General features: G+C 41.2%; 1 protein-coding gene across 2 annotated transcripts in view; it reads left to right on the top strand.

Annotated features, from left to right (window-relative positions):
- SMOC2 (SPARC related modular calcium binding 2) overlaps positions 1–20263 on the top strand; it is a 172416-nt gene extending 152153 nt beyond the window's left edge. For both annotated transcript variants that reach the window (XM_048487087.1, XM_048487078.1), the window contains exons 10-13: positions 10397–10499; positions 13772–14046; positions 15696–15736; positions 18578–20263. In XM_048487087.1, the coding sequence (XP_048343044.1) occupies positions 10397–10499; positions 13772–14046; positions 15696–15736; positions 18578–18601 (443 nt within the window). In that variant the 3' untranslated portion in view covers positions 18602–20263. The remainder of the gene's footprint in view (positions 1–10396; positions 10500–13771; positions 14047–15695; positions 15737–18577) is intronic.
- The last annotated feature ends 844 nt before the right edge of the window (positions 20264–21107 follow it).

Below are 21107 nucleotides of genomic sequence, written 5' to 3'. Positions count from 1 at the left end.
CACAGGAGGTGGTTATGGCCACTAACCTGGATAGCTTTAAAAGGGGCTTGGACAGATGTATGGAGGAGAAGTCGATCCATGGCTACCAATCTTGATCCTCCTTGATCTCAGATTGCAAAGGCCTTAGCAGACCAGGTGCTCAGGAGCAGCAGCAGCAGAAGGCCATTGCTTTCACATCCTGCATGTGAGCTCCCAAAGGCACCTGGTGGGCCACTGCGAGTGGACTCTGGTCTGATCCAGCAGGCTAGTTCTTATGTTCTTATGAACCTGCGAAATGTATCTGTGGCCCTTTTCACACAAAATGGTAGTCAGGCATACTGCAGTCTCCCAGTACCCAAGATAAGAGTGCTCTATAATTGGCCTTCCCAATACCCGCGATAAGACTGCTCTATGGTTGGCTACTGTATGAGACATGATATCAGACTAGATGGGCCCCTGGTCAGATCCAGCAGAGCTTTTCTTACTTTTTTACACATTCTTAAGAGATATAATCTTTAAAACAGGCATAGGGATGCCACAAATAATAACTGCACTACATAATAATCCTCTGTTTTACCACCATCTTGGCTTCATGGTTTTTTGTCTCTTTGTAACTCCTAATCTAAACAGTCTGCCCCTAAGCTCAGTAAACACTTTAGAGCAGAAGGAAGAAAATAATACCTTTCCGTTCTATTAAAACTGATCTATATATCAGGGGGGAAATATTAGTTAGGCTTTCCAAAGCTTGACCAAATATCAGAAAGATCTGGCTCCTTCCCATATTTTGTATCATGTATGTTTCCAGATGCGAGATGGTTTACATTTACTTCATTGTATTTAAAAGAATCTGTTTTTTCACTTGTGGTCATAGAAATGTCAGGAGTAACAGGTGTGGGATTAATGGGCCATAGTAGATTCAGAAGAGAAAAGAAACACCTCTGTTAACCAAGGCAAAAAAATTAACTATTAGAGGGTTTTTAAAAAACAGAAAAAATCATATTCACATTTATTATTTATTTATACACAGTCCTTTAATTTATACACCACCTTTTCACCAGCAGGAACCCAAAGGGGCTTGCATCATTCTTCTTTCTTCCATTTTTTCTTCCATCTTCTTTCTTCCATTTTATTTCTTCCATCTTCTTTCTTCCATTCTTCCAATCTGTTCCAGATTGCTATATTAGATTGGAAATATTTACTGAGAGACTCCAGAAAAATGAACTTTGTAATTGGGCTAACAGGAAGAATACATGAGATCAACCATAAACTGTTGGCCAATCAATCCTGAAAGAGTGTGTCACTGGTCACATGTTATTTGAGCCATTTGGCCTTTTGCTCTATCAGAAATAGAGAATCAGTATATTTTGTTTTAAGATTTTCATTTGTTGTATTTGAAACAGAGAATCTGAATGTGTTTATGTATATAGGATGATTGTAATCAAATTATGTTGAGTTCTGTCTGAGATATTTGGAGAAAACTGTTTTTGCTGTCTAAAATATTGGATTCTATCTCCTGAAGGCTGCCAGGCCATGCCTGGTCACCCTAATGGTTGTATATTAAACTTGTCTTTTCACATGTAATCTACATACAGGTAGATTTTTGACCTCTTACTTTCAGCTGCCTAAGAGAGCTGCTTATGGAGAAACCTGACTGAAGTGCAAGGGTGAACTGGGAAGGGAAAATGGCCCTGGAAAAGGAGCCTGCCCACCTTCCCCCCAAAAGGATGAAGGGATAAACTGCTCATGTGTCCAGGAACATGGCCAACCCCAGCCATGACCATTCAGAAGGAGGGAAGGAGAAGCAGCCTGCTTGCTCAGCGGGCAGCATGAGAGTCCAGTTTAGGCAGTTTAGGAAAAGGCTCTTGGCCCACTAGGAAAAGTTCAGTCTGCCTCCAGTGAAGTGTTAAATGATATGGACATACTTGTCAGAATCAACAACTTCCTAATTCTCTTATTGGTGTGGTGTAATGGTTAAGAGCAGGTGGAGTCTAAACTGGAGACACAGGAGCAGGAGACTCTTATATGGTGAACTTGATTTGTTTCCACACTCCTACATTCTTGCTGGGTGACCTTGCGTTAGTCACCGTTTATTCAAAACTCTGTCAGCCCCATCTACCTCACAAGGTGCCTGTTGTGGTGAAAGGAAGAGAAAGAAATTTATAAGCCATCTTGAGTCTCTTTACAGGAAAAAAAGTGGAGTATATATCCAACCTCCTCCTCCTCCTCTTCTCCTTCTTCTCCTTCTTCTTCTCCTTCTTTGCCCACAATGTGGCCACTGAGAAGTTCCAGGGGATAGTGCTTACCTGGTTAAGATCCTTTGGAGGAGAGAGTAGAGGAAACTTATAACATATCTGCAGTATTTTCTTTATTTACAAATATGCTGTGGAGCACAGATGGAGGTACACAGTCATTCCTATAGAGCTGCAGATCCATTACCCTACATGAGATCGCCAGATAAAGAGATACTGTGCTCTTCCCCAGCATTCCAGCCAACTCGAAGCAGAATTTAACTGCTTCTCTTCATCTCTCTCAGCTTCTAAAACTGTGCTTTCTTTTCAAACATCTACCCACCACTTTCAGTTCAGAGAGGGAGGATAACCACTGCCAATCCCTAATGGCTACTTGTCCACCACTAAGGCTGAAAGGTCAACATGGAAACACATTAACTGAACAGGACAAAATAAAGAAAAAGTGCAGGAGAAAAGGAAGACACAACATGAGATGGATTGACTGTATAAAGGAAGCCATGGCCCTCAGTTTGCAAGGGCAAGGCTATAAATGATAGGATGTGTTGGAGGACTTTAATTTATAGGGTCACCATGAGTTGGAAGCCACTCAATAGCACTTACGCACAAATCCTGAAGAAGACAAACACAAATGTAAAGAAACTTTACCATTCCTGTTGTCATGTAAAAAACCTGAGTTCCCAAGTTCCTTACAATGTATTGCTGTGACAAAGAATAATAGTGAGAAATAGATCTTAATAACTTTTTGGAAATTAGATTTTATAATTATCCTACCCTTTCCTGGAACTTCAGGGTTCATGCAGACTTTTAAAAACAAAACCATTTTCAAATGAATGTTCAACAAACAGCTATACAGTTTCAATAGATCATGGCTATGTAAACTGTATGTACTGAATAAGGGGGGCAGATTTCTAAGAACAAGATCAGATCAATCAGATGTGTGACCTGGATCTCTTATCAAAGAATTCTGGGAAACCTTCAACTAAGAATCCACTGGTGCTCTTTACAAGAACTCTGATAAGATTTATTTGTGAAACTCTGGCTGCATAATGCTATGGATTTGCCTGTAGGTTCAGTGGTACAAGCAGTTACTTGTGCCACTGCGTCTCAGTTCCAATCCTATTCCCGTCAAGTTGGGCAGAGCTGGCTCCCTTCGTCCTGCTTGCCAGAAAACTTTCACCCCACCCATGGCACTGTCAGGCTTCTATTGTAGAAAGAAGCAATGCTTGGCGCCATGAACTGAGTCTGTGTGGTATGGGTCTTGGAGGATTAGATGCAGTAGACCAGACTGGATCTGTGCCATAGTTAGTTCCTGCAGGCTGGCTGCTTCTGCAAAGAGGAGGTTAGTGCTCAGGCATTGCCTCCCTGCTCTTCCCAGCACCTTGACTGCCTCGCTCCCACCCCACCCAGTCTGTGTGACTTCCTCTGATTTCCCAGTCCCACAGCTTTGGTGAGGGATGAGTGTGATCCCCATCTGCCATCTTCCAGTAAGACACATCATCAGGGCTGCCCTGGAGGTGATGTTATCACCCTGCATGCTGTGCCTTAGACTGTGCCAAGTGGCATGCATATAATTAGGCAGAGTTGTTCAGGAGATAAAATTTAGTATTTAACAGCAGTGATGTGGGGGGACAGTTATGGGGTTCAGGACAGTGGCTCTGCAAAAAGGCAGCCTCATCCCAAAGTAATTTCCACAAATTGTTTGTAACTCCAGTGGGGACAGGAGAATCAAGTACTTGTAACAGTCTTTCTCCCCTGCCACCAGAGCTTAAACCAACTGAGGTGGGGTTATTTGGACCAGGAAGGAGAGTACGTGGCCCTGATCCATACTTTTCCCATAACCTCTCTTTGAGGCTAAATTATACATCAGGGATCCAAATATGCACCCTTGATGTCAGGTGGATTGTTTCTAGTTGAGTGGCACTGTGGGTGTATTCCACACAGGACAGGAAAAGCTGCACCTGCTATGGAAGTAAAAGCAATCTTGGTGGATACACCTGGAGACCCGTCCACACACTGTTTGCTGTTTCTCGGAGCTCTCTCAGCCCCACCTATCTCACAGGGTGTTGTTGTGAGAGGGGAAGGGCAAGGAGATTGTAAGCCCCTTTGAGTTTCCTGCAGGAGAGAAAGCGGGGATATAAATCCAAACTCTTCTTCTTCTTCCTCTGCTGTTACTGCCCTGCCACCTTCTCCTTCATTGTGTTGGTGCATAAGCAAGTGCATACCTGGGGTGGAGTTTGAGTCCCAGGCACTGTTTGAGGGTTCACCAGACAGAGTAATGCGAACCAAAAACCAAACGTTACACACTAATGCTGCACAGTGGCTCAATTATATTAAGAATTATCATACTATCCTATCTGTGTACTATTAACAAAGGTATATACATCACAATAGTGCTACTAAATATAATTTAAAATAGATTGTCCAATCTACCAACAATGAATTGCTGACAATATTGTCATTAATCTATTTTGTTTAGCAGATACCTCCTGGATGACCAATGCACCAATATGTAGTGCTTGTATAATATCATGCTTGTCACTATCCAATGCGTTTAAATCCACCTGGAAGTTGTTCTTCGAATCATAAATGCACAAGTCCCATCAACTCTTTGATGTTGTATAAGCAGTTTGTGCAAATTCTTGAGCATCACACACCACTAGCTCATGTAGTAACTTCTTAACATGTAAACGGGTGTTTGCACGTTCAGGGATTGTGACATGCCATCCAGTTCCTCTGTTTGGTATGCCTCGTCATCAATGATTGGTCTCACCAGTTAAGGAAATATCAACCTCAGTTCTGGGAATGAATCTAAGCAGAAGCAATACATGTTCATTTTGCCTTTTGGAAGGCTCCGTGCTGGGGCCTTTGCTTTTATAAGCTTGGGGGTGGGGCCATGCCCCTGAGGGCCGGGGCCAAGCCCCTTGAGCATATAAAAGCAAAGGTCCTAGCACGGAGCCTTCCAGTTGCTTTTGTCTTTCCCAGAGGGGAGGGCAGAAAGGATTGCAGCCAGCAGCTGGGAGGGGGCGGGGCTTGGGGGAGCTGGCAGCCAGGAGAGGGCAAGGCTTGGGGGTCCTCTGGCTTCCTTGGCCCCACCCATGTCGATGATGACGTGGGCGGGGCCAAGGGCGCCAGAAGACAAGGCAGCAGAACTTCCTGCTGCCTTGTTGTCTTCCTGGTCACGTGGGGGGCCAATTTTGCACCCTCCACATGACCAGATCAGTGGCACCCAGGGACAGTGGGTTCCCCTGTCCCTAGGCAAATATACCACTGAGTGCCAGAGCTTTGGAACTGGAGCCAGCAGTACAAAGCTGGTCCCAGTCAAGGCAGAGTCTGCATTTCAATGCTGAGCTCAACCTGGCTGGTCCAGCTTTGCAGGTGGAGTTTGTTTAAAGGTATACCCAACTGAGTCCAGTCATGAACTGCACACACATACACACCAACTCTATGTGGGGTTGAGGAGGTATGCAGCTCAGTGTTTGTTTTGGATGCCATCTTTAGAAGATGCACTCCTGCACAGAAGCACTGTCACAGAGAATAATCTTGCCTGCCTGCTCCCATCCCATCAACTCTCCTTCTTAACAGCTGAGGCAGGAATCAGCCCTCTCTAAAAAGCCTGTGAAAGGCTGGATGGGCAAAAGAAAAATGGGAACTTGACCACTTTGACTCTGCTCTTCTCCCCATATTGGAACTTTCATAGATGCTTACTGCAGCCTCTCCACCTGTTCCGCTTTGAGCTGCAGCAAAAGGGATGGAGGGTTGCTTCAACTTAAATCTTGCTCAGAGTGTCTTGTGAAAGCAAGACACACTGCTCTGAGAGAAGGCTGTCATACTCCAGTTTGTCCCAATAGTTACCCAAAATGGTGGGACACAATGACCCTTTTTGGTTGGGGAAATTAGCTATAGAGCACAAGGTCGCTTAGCGTCGCTTGAGGAGCATGGGTAACTTGATCACTATATATATAGATTGCCTATGTATACATGTTCCAGCTCTTTATAAGAATGCAGCAGAGAAAAGATTTATTTTTCTAGGATTTTATTGGGAAAATAATAAATGGAATAAAATCAATTCTCACTCACTCAGTTACTGGGGTAAAAACACATGCATTGAAGGTTTCCTAGGATATAATTTAGAGGTGAAAGATAGGTTTTGGATATAAAGAGAGAAGGGATGGGATATCAAAGATTATATTACCAGTCTTGTGGATGTCCAGGAAACAGAGACCTAATGGCTAGGCTCTGGATGATCTGCGCGGATGGAACAATATTACTGACCACCATGGTGGCATGAATATTAAACAACTGACTGGGGTCCGAGACATACTTTTTATAGGGAAAAGCATATTATTGGGGCCAAGGAAATCCTTGAACAAAGGATTCTTCCTGCTGTTCCAAAGTGAGGTAATGTTCTTGAGTGTCAGACCATTGAGCTGATGGCTGACCCATTATCTTTGATTGGGTTTGCTGGCTATGGGACAAAACGGGTAACGACCTTTAATGGCCATTACAATATAAGATGGTCACAAGGGGATGTGTCACAGGAAAGGTTTAACAAATATAGACAAAAGAGAACTGGCTTTGCCCAGGATGTGCTGTTTTCCATATTCAAATGTTATTTCCTGAGTATGGGCCAGGCATGAAGTTGTGGGTGGGGCAGGAGGGGGGAAATGCTTGAGGCAGTCCCAATATGGAGTTTCTGAAACAGACTCCTATGTTTCAGGGCACTGTTATGCCTTACAGGGCAGCATTCCGGAAGAAAGACCATCCCTCTCACCCTCCACACTGCTACAGGCCTTAGGTTGGCTACACAATGTCTTTATATATCTTTTGTTATCCCCTCTGGCAGCTATTGAAATGTTACAAATGGATGGGCTCTAGATCAAGTCATGATCTTGCTGGGCAAATAGAGAGCAGTCATCTCTGGCTGACATAATCAAAATAAATAATATTCATCTCATACATTTTGACTGGCCTCCTGTCATACAGGGGATTGGATCCTAGCAGATTGTATACACAAACTTACCCAATTCCCTCCTCTGTTGTACCCCAGTCCCATGAAAGCCCACTGTTCCAGTGTAGCCTGCTCAGTGCTCAGATGGGGCGTTTCCTCACTCTTTCACAAGCAGAAAAAGTAGCCGACTATATCAGCTGCTGGGTTTACATAATGGTTAACTCCTACTGTGGTCAGAGTTCAGAGTGAGCAGGGCAGCAGTGCATACTAAGAACCCAGGCAGGTTCATTTATTGGGGAGGGACTTAAAGGTGATCCTGAGCAGGAGCTTGGAGGAGCAGGAGGTACAACTCAAAGGGCATGGATGAGAGGAGGGCGGCACATGCCAAGGCAATGATGGAGCTGGGGAGGGGGGTATTTATCTGCTTTTGGCCAACAAATATCAAGGTCAAAACACTAGTCAGATAACCACTTTGATTCTCCTGACCCTCTAACTGTAATGGAACCAATCTAATCTTAACTCTACAATGTAAATATCTGTCTGGATCTTTAGGTGCAGTCTCTATATAATCATTATCCACTTTGTCATTTTCATCTTTGATGTATTTATCTTGTTTGAGTTATCATCACAATCATCTATCTTATTCATCTGTAACTTGTCAAATTTCAACTTCTCATATGTTATCTTTTGTCACGGGAAATAATCTGTCTTTCATCACCACTATGTGTTTCTAACTCTAACATTCCTGGTGATATGATATTTGGCTGACAATATACTGAGAAACTGAACTAACTAGATATTTATTTGGAGAGGGAGACTCATTTGAACTTAGAAAGCAGACAGAGGACCAGTGTTCTGTGGCCTCTACATCCACATCTACAACTGTCTGACGGGTGATATGCCTAGAAGGAGCCATGATTAGCTGCCAGTCCCATTGTCCTGCTTCATTCTTCCCTAAGTTCTTTCCCCCATAATTGCCTGAATGTAGCTGTTCTACCAAAGCATAGGTGATTGTTTTATACTTTTACTATGATACTCATAATTTCTGTCAGTAAAAGGCAGGGAGAGGGGACAAGGCCTCTTTAAGGGCTGTTTTGGCCTTTGAGGGAGAGCTCCTTGAGGTCAAGTCTGGCAGCAACCACCATGCAACTTACTACCAAGCAGCTTGCTTGCATAACCCTGTATTGGGTCCTTGCTACTGTTCTAACGTTAAAGCCTGTGTTGTGTAGTAGTTAGAGGTTCAGACTAGGATATACGAGACCCATGTTTGAATCTACACTTTGCTGTGGAAGCTCACAGTGATGTAGGGCTATTTGCACACTCTCATCCTGATCTACCTTACAGCATTATTGATAGGATAAAGTGGAGGAGAGGATAATGATTTAAGCTGCTTTGGGCCCTTGCTGTGCAAAAAGGTGGGGTATAAATGAAGTAAATCTATATATATATAAAGCTAACAGTGTTTTTGTTGATGACAGTATACCTCAGTAACTGCTGGGCCAATTCCTCTGAAAATTCCCAGCCACTATAGTCAACCAGGTGAGAGTGTTTTTAGATGTTCACATACCTGAAATTTCACATCTGGCCCAGGTAAAATGCCTTTTTCCTGGTGCTCCATGGTGAAGGACATGCAGCTGCCTGTGTGTAACTGTCACCCTTAGAATGTCCGTGCTACTTGCTTAGGAGATGTTCGCTCGAAGGTGTGCCAGATAGGAGCAGTGGACCCAGCACATAGGCAGTAACTCAAATGGAAGTGAAACACATCCACACACACACATACACAGGAGGGAGAGGGAAGGGAAGGAGAGGGGGGGTGGCATGCAAGGGAAGAGAGGGAGGTAGAGGAAAGGGACGTAGGGGGAGGCATGCAAGGGAAGAGAAGTGAGAGAGGGGAGACAGTGAGGGGTGGCATGCAAGGGAGGGGAGGCAGGGGGCCCAGCACCTTTCCATTCCCCCCCCTCAAGGAATGTGGACACACACATCAATGACATCGCACAGTATCAGGCTGCGTGTTTGCATGAGCACGTACTGCTGGCCTCTGCAATTGATTTGCTGCTACTGTTCCTTTCCCATTTCACCACAATAAGCCACAGCAATGCATGGCTGGGCCCCACTAGTAAATAATAAATATAACTGAAGATGGAGGACAGATAAAAGGTAGGTAAGTGGGTGGGTGAAAAGGAGAGAAGGAAGTAAAGGAAGGTAATAATGTGGGGGCTGCCAGAAAGAGGGAAAAAAGAAGGGGATATAAGGGGAAATTTGCTATTGCCTGCTTCTGTAAGGTGGCTTGCTATTGCCTGCTTCTGTGAAGCAGCCCTGGACTTCCTTGGAGAACTCCCATGTGAGGGCTACCCAGGGCCAACTCTGCTAAGCTTCCAAGATCTGCCAAGATTGGACTAGTCTGGACGATCCTTTGATATTGTAATCTTAAGGAAACCCAGGAAACCCAACAGGATTTTCAAGACAGGAAACTAACAGAGGTGGTTTACCATGGCCCACTGCTGTAGTCCACTTTTAATAGCCCACTATGAGCTGTTTCAGAATGATTAATCAACCCCTTTGCCTTCCTCTTCTGAATTCATCTAAAAGTTTATTTCTTCACTGTTATATAAAGATGCCAGAATAACATGGCCAAAATACTTCCTGCTAATGTCATAAACTAGCAAGATTTGCATCAGTGGTGTCTGGGTTTGCTGCTCTCTCACCATTCATACTATAGACAGCAACAGTGTAGAACTTGTCACAAAAGATCAGCTTGTCCAGCAAAACACAGTTACCCTGAAGAAAAGAGTTGACAGACATATTGAACATGTAGTTAATGTATCAAAAATGAATAAATAAATTAAGAATTTATTACGATCATGGATCAGCAAAATAAAACATATCTTAGTAAAGTAATTTTAAAAATTCACACATACACAATCATCCATTAGGAGTCAAAAAAGAATCAAACCAATACTGTACTTCAATAAATGCATCCAAAATGTAACTTCCCAGTGAGATTGCAACCCACCTGTGCCAAAGCTGTGAAATTTTTCTCTGACATTAAGGTCTATGAACTTATATATAGAACTTATGGTTTATCAACCACTTGAATTCCCCAAGTGTAAACATTCCCCAGTATAAAAATGGTTTGTATCTCATATTCAACCTCATACGTAGTCCTAGCCATGTACAATTAAATACCGAAAACAAGAGGGAAAATTTGTTTCCATTTTAGGTTGTCCAGGAGCCAAGAAGAATGAGTTCCTGACCAGTGTTCTGGATGCCCTCTCCACAGACATGGTGCATGCAGTCTCTGACCCTGCTGCATCTTCTAGCAGGTCAGTGATGATAGTATTTTCAAGGGCATTAAAGTGTATTGTGCTTTTTGTAAGATATTCCAAATACCATTCATTCATTCTATCACATAAAATAACTTGGTGAGACTGTTATTGAACCAGGGCTCAGCACTGAGGTTGTAAATGCCAGATCTCAACCTCAGAACACATTAAAAAGAATCCGGAAGAGCGAGTGCAGGATGAATGCCTCCCACTGCTAAGGAAGTGCATATTGCTCCCACTCATTCAGGACCAAAGAAAGGGCATTTCTACTTTCAAAGGACATGATCTGCCTGGGCTAGTTTCATCCAAGCAATCAACAAGTTTTGTACAAAGAAATTAACATTGTGCCTATTTATCCACTAAGTGGGGTGGAGAGATGTTGTTTAAAAAATATCTTCACTGTCATTTTATTCACTTGTGTGTGTGTGTGTAATCTGTATACATATATGCATTACAGATCTGTATTTTAAAATGATCAAATCAAAATGTGGAATTCAGCCTTTTCTCTTCTACCTTGATCTCATTTTCTCCTCAATTATCTGACCCAGCTTACAAAATTATCTTGGTTACCTTTTCCTTCCTTGCCAATAATGCACATCCCTCCCAATGCCTACATGCTAAGAAAGGTTTCCTAGCCCCATTATCACTTTCTTCTGTCCCTCTTCATTCTTATTAGAGCCCACAGCTTTCTCTATTCTTCCCTTCTTTTCCTCTGCTGGCTTTTTTGGTGGCCTTTTGGCACAGGTCTTCCTGCCTTTAGAAGACCTGTCAAGTTTAGTTTTCAAATAGACAGTTTGTTTACTCACTCACATAACAGAACTTGCATTGTAGGCAGTGGTGGGATTCAGCAGGTTCGCACCACTTCGGTAGAACCAGTTGTTAAAATGTAGCTTGTAAACAACCAGTTGATAAATTATTTGAATCCCACCACCGGAACCAGTTGTTAAATTATTTGAATCCCACCACTGATTGTAGGCCAATATATTGTATTGTATTTTGATGACAGTTGATTCATCTGGATCTCAGCATTTACCGTGTAATCTTTTAGGAGCAAATTGTAGTATCCATTATCAGGTACCAAAATACATTCTTTTTTTTTGAGCCACTGTTCTTAATGCTACAATATGCTACATATTCATGCCACCATGTTAGTACCATTTTATGCAAACTGCAGCAAACAAAGGCCTCAGTCCAGCTAAAGTTGGTCATTTAATCTGATAGAAAGCAATTGGACTGCTTCATGATCACTTTTTGCTGGATCGGGGCCAGCATGCTGGATCGGGGCCAGCATGTTGAAATAAGAGACAACAAGGTGTTAGTCAAAGGCCAGTTGATTCTTTGCTGTGGGGAGTTTTAATATCCCCTTGGAAAGAAAAAATAGTCCCTGTTTCTCACAGTAAAGTCTATATAAATATATTACATGCAGCAATTCAGAGAACTGAAAGCTGTTGATGTTGTGCCAATTGGAACACTCTTGCCTTTATTCTAAGGCAATGAGCTCTTAAGAGCTGAATATTTGGCAACACACTTTATTCATGCTGTGACCACTACTTCTGTCATGAGAGAAGCAAGAGCTATTCCAGATACATCATTATTTCCAGACAAGTGTTGCAATAACTCAAGTCACTAACTTGACTTGTTTTCTTCCATAACTGTCTTGTCTTCATCACATCAGTAAGCCAATAAAGAGAATGGCTTGAATCCAGAGGACAGAGAGTAGAAATCAGTGAGAGGAATAGGACATTCCCAACTACCTGCTTCCACTACAAGCCTGTTGCAGCCCCTGAATGTTTGCCCCCAGTTATCAGAGGATGGGATCCCCTGGAACAGTTGTTGGTGTGGTATAATGTAGAAGGAGTAGGAAAGCAGCAAAAATCTCCCCACCAGCAGCACTTATCTTCTTTTAGCAGTAATAAATGGCATGATCCATCCCAAATGGAACATTTTCAAGTGATTTCCTTTGAAATCATAGAAATCAAAGTCCACCTTTGGCTGGATCACATTCAGTTATTTGATTAAAGGTACATATTTGTACTGTGGAGCTGAAAAAGCAGAATAGTCTGGCAGAATAGTCCCTGTCACCTCCCCAGACTGAGACACACAACTGCCAGGAATGGCCTTTACTAGTTTATTAAACGACTGTTCAATGTCATAATGTATTTCTGTTTTAAGTGGACGGACTGCACTTGGCTGTCATTCATGGCTACCTTCACTTGAAGAATACCATCCTGGCTCCAGATATAACCAGGAAATAGTTGCCAGTTTTGTTTATACCCACCTGCCCATGAACTGTGCTGAGAGCTGCCAAGCTTCATCACCCTCCCCCATCATATTGTACAACAACTGAGTTTGGTTGATATTGCTCAGCACTCCAACATGCCTTCTCAATCCACCCCACTGTACAATGATTGATGGACTGTTCAGGAACAACCCTCCATCATAGCATGATGCCTCAGGGTGACCATCAATTCTCAGTATCTATCATGAGCAACCTGCCCCTATTTCTGCTAAAACAGTCATGGCTAACCAGTCTAGGAAACAGCCTATTTATGCCAAAAACCTCCTGAGGTAGCATGGAGCAAGTTAAAAAAGGGATTCTAAAAGGTCAGTTAACAGAGAATCCAAAATGCTCATACTCAGCCGCAAAGTAACCAGCTAATTCCCTGCAGCCCTTGAATAGGGTGAATATTCAACAGTATGCAGAAAACACCTGCAGGGAGAACATGGGGAAGTTATATGCCTCTCCATTACCAAGCTTTTCCCCACAGACTGGGCAATTGATATCCAGCCAATTCATGCCCTTTGCCCCATTCAGTTTTCAGAAGGGTCCAGAACAACAACACTCTTCATCTGAATGATCACGAATGAATTTGTGGCCTAAGCTTACTGAAACTGAAGCATGTCATTTCAGGTACAGATGAATCTGAAACTTTTTTGCTTCTAATTTGAACATGCTTCCATATAAAAGTCAGTTGTACTGTTTTATTACACCTGTGTGGTAACTTGTTAGGTTTACCACTGATGTAGAAACAGTTGGCCATATAAATATAGGTTATATATTGAATACTTCAGTCACCTTTTTTCCAAATCACACTTACAGCTTGATCCTGTAATCTGACTGGTGGAGGGGATGTCACATGTCACTTGCAATATTGATAGAATGGTCAGTACTGATGTAGTGATCATTTGAAACTTAACAGTTGCCCAGTCAAGAGAAAGAAAGCTAAAAAAGAACAGTTTTTATGCTTGGTTAATTATGTATATCTTTGCAGGCTTTCAGAACCCGACCCAAATCACACTCTGGAGGAGAGAGTTGTCCACTGGTACTTTAAGCAACTGGATAAAAATAGTAGTGGTGACATTGGCAAAAAAGAAATCAAGCCATTTAAAAGGTTTCTGAGGAAGAAGTCCAAACCCAAGAAATGCGTGAAAAAGTTTGTGGAATACTGTGATGTGAATAATGATAAGTCTTTAACAGTCGCAGAATTAATGGGTTGCCTGGGTGTAACAAAAGAAGACCATAAAGCAGACGCAAAGAAACGCCATAGTAAGAGGATTTCCAACTAGCTTGTTTACTGGTATACTTATTTATTGAGTTTAATGAGAATGGTGGTATTTTTTTCTTCTAAATGTTCATAATAATATATTTGTAACTCAAATTTGGAACTGATGTTACCAAGGCCACCAAAACTGCTTAGGTGTACAGCTACATTTTGGAAATAAAATGGCAAATCAGTTTGAACAGGTTTACAGTTGGAAGAAAGCAACACTTCACTGTGGTGCTCAGCTTATGTCTCCTCTGACATTGTGATATATTTATGCCCTCCAAGAATTGTAAAAGATATAAACCGTATATGGACTGGGGCATATCTGAATTTAAAAAGTAACAGGATTGTCACTATCATGACAACTTGGAAGCTAAGAATGCAACTGTAATAACACTTTTTTGGTGGTCAGCTACTCTGAATAGAATAGGACTTACTTCCGAGGAGACCTGTTTAGGATTGCTTACTAAGTCGCCACAGCATACTCGTAAGCACAGCTACACCCTATGTAGTACTGCATAGAAATTGTTCTGTCAAATAACATGTCGACTCTCTTTTTTATATATAGCTTATTTAGAGTCAATTGACTTTGAAAGGTGCATCAGTGTTCAGTACCATACTGCAATCCATCCCAGCCCAGAGTTAGAAGGAACGGGCTTTCTTTCACTTCCAATAATGACATTTCATTATTATTATCAATAATGAGATTCAGATTGCAATTAATGTGGCATAGTTCATGCCTGAAAGCACGAGGAAGGGGGGAAATGCAGTACTCTGACCATTTTATTTATCATTACATTTTGGTTTAAATTGTATTCTTGTTATTTGAGACATAAGCTGCCTTAAATCCCCAGTGTGTTAGCAAAGCAGAGCAAAGTATTTTTTAAAATAAAGATTTACTGACTATTGTGGGTGTTCCGGACTGTGTTGCCGTGGTCTGGTAGTTTTTGCTGCTAATGTTTCACCAGCATCTATGGCTAGCATTATCAGAGGTATGTCACAGTGAGATGTGTTTCTCTCCATGGCCCATCTCACCATGACTTGCCTCTGGAGATGCAAGCCATAGATGCCGATGAAATGTTATAAGTAAAAACTACCAGACCATGGCCACACAGCCCAGAAATCCCTCAGTGGCCAGTCAATTCTGGCCGTGAAAGCCTTTGACAATACACTAGCCTGCCATTTCTTCAAAGGAGCGGTGTGCTTGAGTCTTGCCCTGTCCCGTTTTATCCTCAGAATAATTTTTGGGAGGTAGATAGGTAGAGATAAAGGCTCAAGGGCATCCAGCACTCAAACTCAGGTTTCCCTGGGGCAGCAGTCTAATCATTATGCATGCCACTTTCCATGAACCCCATAAAACTGGACTCCCCTACACCCAACATTTTTTATGAGTGGGTTAAATCCAGATTTAAATGAAAAGCTTGCTGTTCTCTGTTCAGTCTTAAATGTAAACTCTCAATAGATACAGGAAAGGGTGGCTCAGTAAGTGGAACTTTTCCATGAGTTGTGGATGACCGTTGAATTGGTAATAATGTGAGACATTTGTTATTGTAAAACAATAACCTATTTTCCAAATGACTGTAGTTTTTCTGTGCTGAACTGAAATAATTTCTACTGTCAAATAATATGCCATCTATCTTCTTTTGTACAGCTCCCAAAAATAATGCTGAAAGTACTCCTTCCAGTAGACAGGTAAGGACTGGAAAGAAATATTTGGTTTTGAATTGGGAAGCAAATTCTGTACTATACTATCTATGTGTGTATGTGAAATATTCAAAGGTCTACCCTGAAGGATTTTTATAAATTAGCAATTCACTTTAGGTTGAACATAGCTACCTTTAATGTAGCTATTTCAAGGCCTGCAGTTGATTAATATGGGTTAATGCGCCTTGGAAATAGCTCACGTCTCAAAAAATGTTCTTGCTTCTCCTTAGCTGCAGAAAACCCCTATAAGTTTAACTCAGATTTCTCTTCACACGTCACTCACACTTTAAGCAGGGCAGCCTGAAAACAATTATGTTGGTAGAATTCAAGACCATTCAGGTTAGTTTAATTATATAATAGTTGTTACTGCCCCCACGTGCCCTCCGCAGCACTCAAAGCATCACATACCTTTCACCCCTCTTTCCTCCTATTGCTTTCCTGTAATCTGATAACAGCATGTAGCATATATAAAGAGCCCTATCATTTCTGGTTTTGTTATACCGTTTTTATTTCTTGAAAACATTTTTGCTGACTCAATCTCAATTATTTTAAAAGCTGGTGTGGTGAAATGATAGCCTTGAAATGACTTTAGTTGTACAAACCATCTGTTGGCAGTTAACTGCTTTAGCAGTGCTATAAAGGCTCTTCACAGATGCCAAAGGTGGCTTTCATCACAAGAGTCTGTGCTTGAAAGGAAGCCATTGGAAATGAATATGCCTTGCAAGGAGCAGTTTAAAAGGAACCACCCATCTAAAAGAGAACAATCAAACCTATTTCAATGGGGAATGGCCATGAGTGGTGATAATAAATAACCTAGTGTTTGCCATTTTCCCAGGATCTGGTCTGCAGATTATGCAGAATGAGGTGATAGACTAAGGTGATAGAATTCTGGACTATAACACTTTCAAGGTGCAGGTGGAAAGTTGTTTTTTAAATACTCACTTATGTAAGAAGCTCCATGCATTTAGTCAGTGCACCAGGAAGATAATTACACTTCCCTTCCCATCTCTGATATGCAATGTTCCATGTTGTATCTTCAAGTAAAACAATCCATGGGGTTGTAAACAATGTGTAATTGTTATGTAAAACAATGTGTAATTGTTATGAAGATGCAGATAAGTTCCAAGTACAAATATTTTCCCCATATGACATCTGCACTAAGCACTATGGGGGAAATTCTGTTTCTAGCTGGTCCTTGTGACATGTGCAATCTTGCAGAGAGCAGAAATATCTAAAAACCTCCCTGTCTGGCCTAATTGTTTTCCAGGTCCATCCTGTACTAATCACTGTAGTGCTCAGGAATGCTCATGAAGAGAACAATTTGTCTCTTTTGAAAGGTTTTGTAGCTGAACCCCCCCACCCCAGTAAACTACAGTTCAATAAAGTATGAAACTAGTAGGGGGAACCACAAGGAATCACAGAAATTAGGAAATTTCACATCTTCATTAATTTTCTTCTTTACCTTTTTGGCTTCTCCCTATTTTTTTAAATCATTTTTAGTCTCTCTCTCTCTCTCTCTTCCCCAGGCTGACACTGAGGCTTGGAATCTCAGCAACATTGGTTGGGAGTAACAACTGCTACAGTTGTTACTTTGCCATGATTTCACAGTATAGTCTTGCAAGATCTCAGTGACAGAGTCTCCTAAAGAAGTAGACACTGTTTTCATGGTTTGTGGATTTTGCTAAGCCCCAATGTTTTTTTAAGGAGGGAGGGGTCTTACATTTATTTATTTTTTTTCTGCAAACCTGGGTGTCTAGTCTGACTTACAGAAAATTGCCTTTATCTGTCCCTGACTTCATTCAGTGAATTTTTAATTAGTCAATGGCCCTGTTCAGAATTAGAATTAAAGAGAGGGGCCCAGCAAGACTCATGGAGAGGGGAATTCCATAATTCTTCCCTGCTTACTTGCCCACTCATTGGGAACTAGTCTGTCAGAGCACTCCAGGTGGCTTCCATGACAGAGAACAGGGGCTGAGGTGTTTTGTTTCTCACTTCTTTTTCTGTCCATTTGCTTGTTGATGTACTGCAACCTCAGCAATAGAGGGAAGCAGAGGCAGCTCCTCCCCTACCTGCCTCCAGCATTGCTGCTTCACCAGTGGCAGAGAGAATGGCTGCAGCAGTGAAGGGACTGGCAATAGCCACTGCTTCTCTTTTCCCACTCACCACCAGTGCTGCTCCTCCTCCCATTTTCCCCTCTGTATCCATTGCAGGGAATGGCTCCTGCTTTTCCTTCACAACCTGCTCACTAGGCAGAGAGAACCAGGAGTGGTGGCAGTGCCTGATGTGGCACCTCAGCTGCATCCAAGCATATTGATGGGCTCAGCTGACTCCTCTTCCTCCTCACTCAGTGTACATTGTCTGTGCAAGCACAGAGTTTCTCAGGGAGTTTCGGGGGGGGAGGGTTAAACCACTTTTCAGTTTTGTGCAATCCTTTGGGTTTTTATGGAAACCTTTGGGTCTCTCAGAGCTGCAGAAAAATGCTTTGTGTCTCTACATGACCTACTTTGTGGATTTCAGTATCTGCAGATGGTCCTATGTTGATTATTAGATAAATTGATGATACAACAGAACAGCAATATTTCATCTGAATCATATATTGAGGGTTACAGGGATGTTCGAATGAGCAGCCAAGGGCCAGCAATGTGCATTTGAGGATGCATACAGACAAAAGAGTGCTTATCAGTTGGTTGCATATCCAATGAGAAACTGACCCTTTGTTGGCCCTAGCCATGCTCATCTAAACTGATAGTCATATATTACCTATTGCTGTAGTATTATTGTGTTATAGTAATATGCATGTGTGATATTATTTTTCATTTTTTTTGGCAGCAAACCTCAAAGAAGCAAGGATAAACAATAGACAAGCCAAATCTCTCAAATCTGTGGGTGACACCCTCAGCAAAAGGCAATAAGATCAACTGTAGTATTTGCACTTTGTACTTTACATGTAAATTCACTTTGTAGAAATGAGATATTTAAACAGACATTTTTTTAAAAAAATCTGTGAAAACGTAGTAACAGCTTGTTTTAAACAATTATCACATACAATGTATGTGCCTTTTTTGTTGTCCAAAATCTGTTTGTGTTGGAGGTGTAAAAGTTTCCATTTTTAAAAGTTTGCATTTAATCTTGTGAATTAACAACGTTCTGTCAGATGTTAAAAACTAGCCTGGTAATATTTTCTTTTCAATAGTTTGGCTTGTTTTTCTGCATAACATATAGTAATTTTGATGAAGCTAAGCTTAATACTTGCTTGATTTGAAGTCTACTGTAATTAACAATGTTATTTAGTTTTTGAGTCTGCATGTTCCTGAGTCCAAACAGAAGGTTGTACATTGATGTTGACTTCCGGTGCACTTTTTATAAGCACACGGTCTTTCTCTGCTGGTGATTGGGGAGTTTTAAAAAACATTGTGCTTACTTTCTGAAGATCACAATCATACATCAAGATTGCCACCACTAATAAATAAAATAATGCTTCTATCTTTCTGTAATTAAGTTCCTATATATATTTTTCTGCCCATTTTAAAGGGCCTTCAAGTATAATACATGTTTAATTATTTTATTTCTATCATTATTTTTGCCTTTTGATTGGTTCAGTTAGCTAACAGACCAACAGGAAAGCTTATAGGTGGCTCATTGTCTCTCTCAAAATTATTTTGCCAATACTGAGAATCGACACAATAAAGAAATAAAAAAGAATAATAGTTCAATATTGTAAATCTAATTATGAAGAGGCAAAAGTGGGTAAATCAAGGTTGTCGTCCTTTCTTCCACTTGGCTGGACTGTGTTATACAACTGATAGTGCCCCAGAATCTACAAAAAGGTGAAACTATCACCTGAACAAATTATGAACAGTTATGGTAAGGAGGCACAATCAACCTAAGCTCTCCCTTTAAGGCATCCTTTTTGCCATCTGGGAGATGTTCTTACAAGTTTTCATACCTTTCCTGTCATTCAGTGGTAGGTTTTTCCCCCACCCCTTTCCTGGAGTGCCTTAGGGAACAAGAGCTTGCAGCAAGAACAAAACACAGTCAACAGCTCAAGCTTCAGACCTAGGACATCTATAAATTATAAGGACCCAACACTATCAATTCAGAGGATAGGTGGACTGCTGGCCTCAGAAAAATGTGAACTGGACAGTTGGGATTTACCCATGAGCAGTGATCTCTTCAGCTAATTGAAATGCGTTGTATAGAACAATGAATAGCATAACTGGTGATAATGATGTTCTGATTATTTGAAAGTTCTTAATTGCAAAAAGAAATGTTGCATTTTTTATAATTTCTTCTCTATATTGCTTCATAATGAAATAATGCTGGGGAGACTTTGTACAAATTGAATCAGAATTTCATAATATAGATTTGAAAAGTAAGGGCAAGGGAAACAAAATGCAAATATATTTTATCTTTGTAAAAACACATCTTTTTTACACAAAATGTATGTGATATCTTTTTATGATACTAAACTTTGACTTTAGTTCTAGATTAAAATGTAGTGTGCTATGAAATGTACCCTGTTTTGTTTATTCCTCTATGTCACATAGCCACAAATATTTGAAAAGGGCCTTAAAGAACACTAAAATTGCATATGTTTCATTTCTTTATATCATACACATTTTAATCAGGAACAACTGTAGAATTTTTAGCATCAAGTGAAAGGCAACAGAAATAAACTGAGGGAATCACATTGAGCAACCAGCTGAGATGCTAATTATCTAACCAGCTAGTTTTCCTTGAGGATCCTGGAACTCACACTCCATGTGTGATGGATGGCAGCCATTCCACACAGCTAATCTGTCACTTGGCAATCAAATCACTTGGAGGGCCTCTAAAATTGGTAATGAAAGTGATCATGTGTGGCTTTGTGAACAGTGTGTGTTCCAGCATGGCAGGGGGTTGGACTTGATGGCTCTTTTGTTCTCTTCCAACTCTATGATTCTATGATTCTATCGTGCTTTGATTGTGTGTTTCTGCATGGTAGGGGGTTGGACTTGATGGTCTTTGTGGTCTCCTCCAACTCTATGATTCTTCAGTTCACTAAAACAACACACGTTACACCATGCATCAATAAGCTACTCATAATCCCATTTTGGGGAGAGAATCTTACTGCTAGCATTTGAAAGAGGACAGAAAGAAATCCAAAGTGCATGTGGGATCAGTTGACAAGTAGTGTAAGGCACAAAGGCCCTGATTTGGAAGGTCTGGAGGAGTGAAATATGGAAAAAGTCACCAGTATCTAACAGGTATTTTGTGAGTTTAATATTAGTTTAGTTTTAAACTACACAAACAGAAAAATTTTACCCAGATATAAAGAAATTGCATGAGCTGAAAAATACAAAATGGGATATGTTTGACA

This window comes from Sphaerodactylus townsendi, linkage group LG01 (assembly GCF_021028975.2).
Source record: "Sphaerodactylus townsendi isolate TG3544 linkage group LG01, MPM_Stown_v2.3, whole genome shotgun sequence".
Lineage (NCBI taxonomy): Eukaryota > Metazoa > Chordata > Lepidosauria > Squamata > Sphaerodactylidae > Sphaerodactylus > Sphaerodactylus townsendi.
This window is presented reverse-complemented; position numbering and strand designations above follow the sequence as displayed.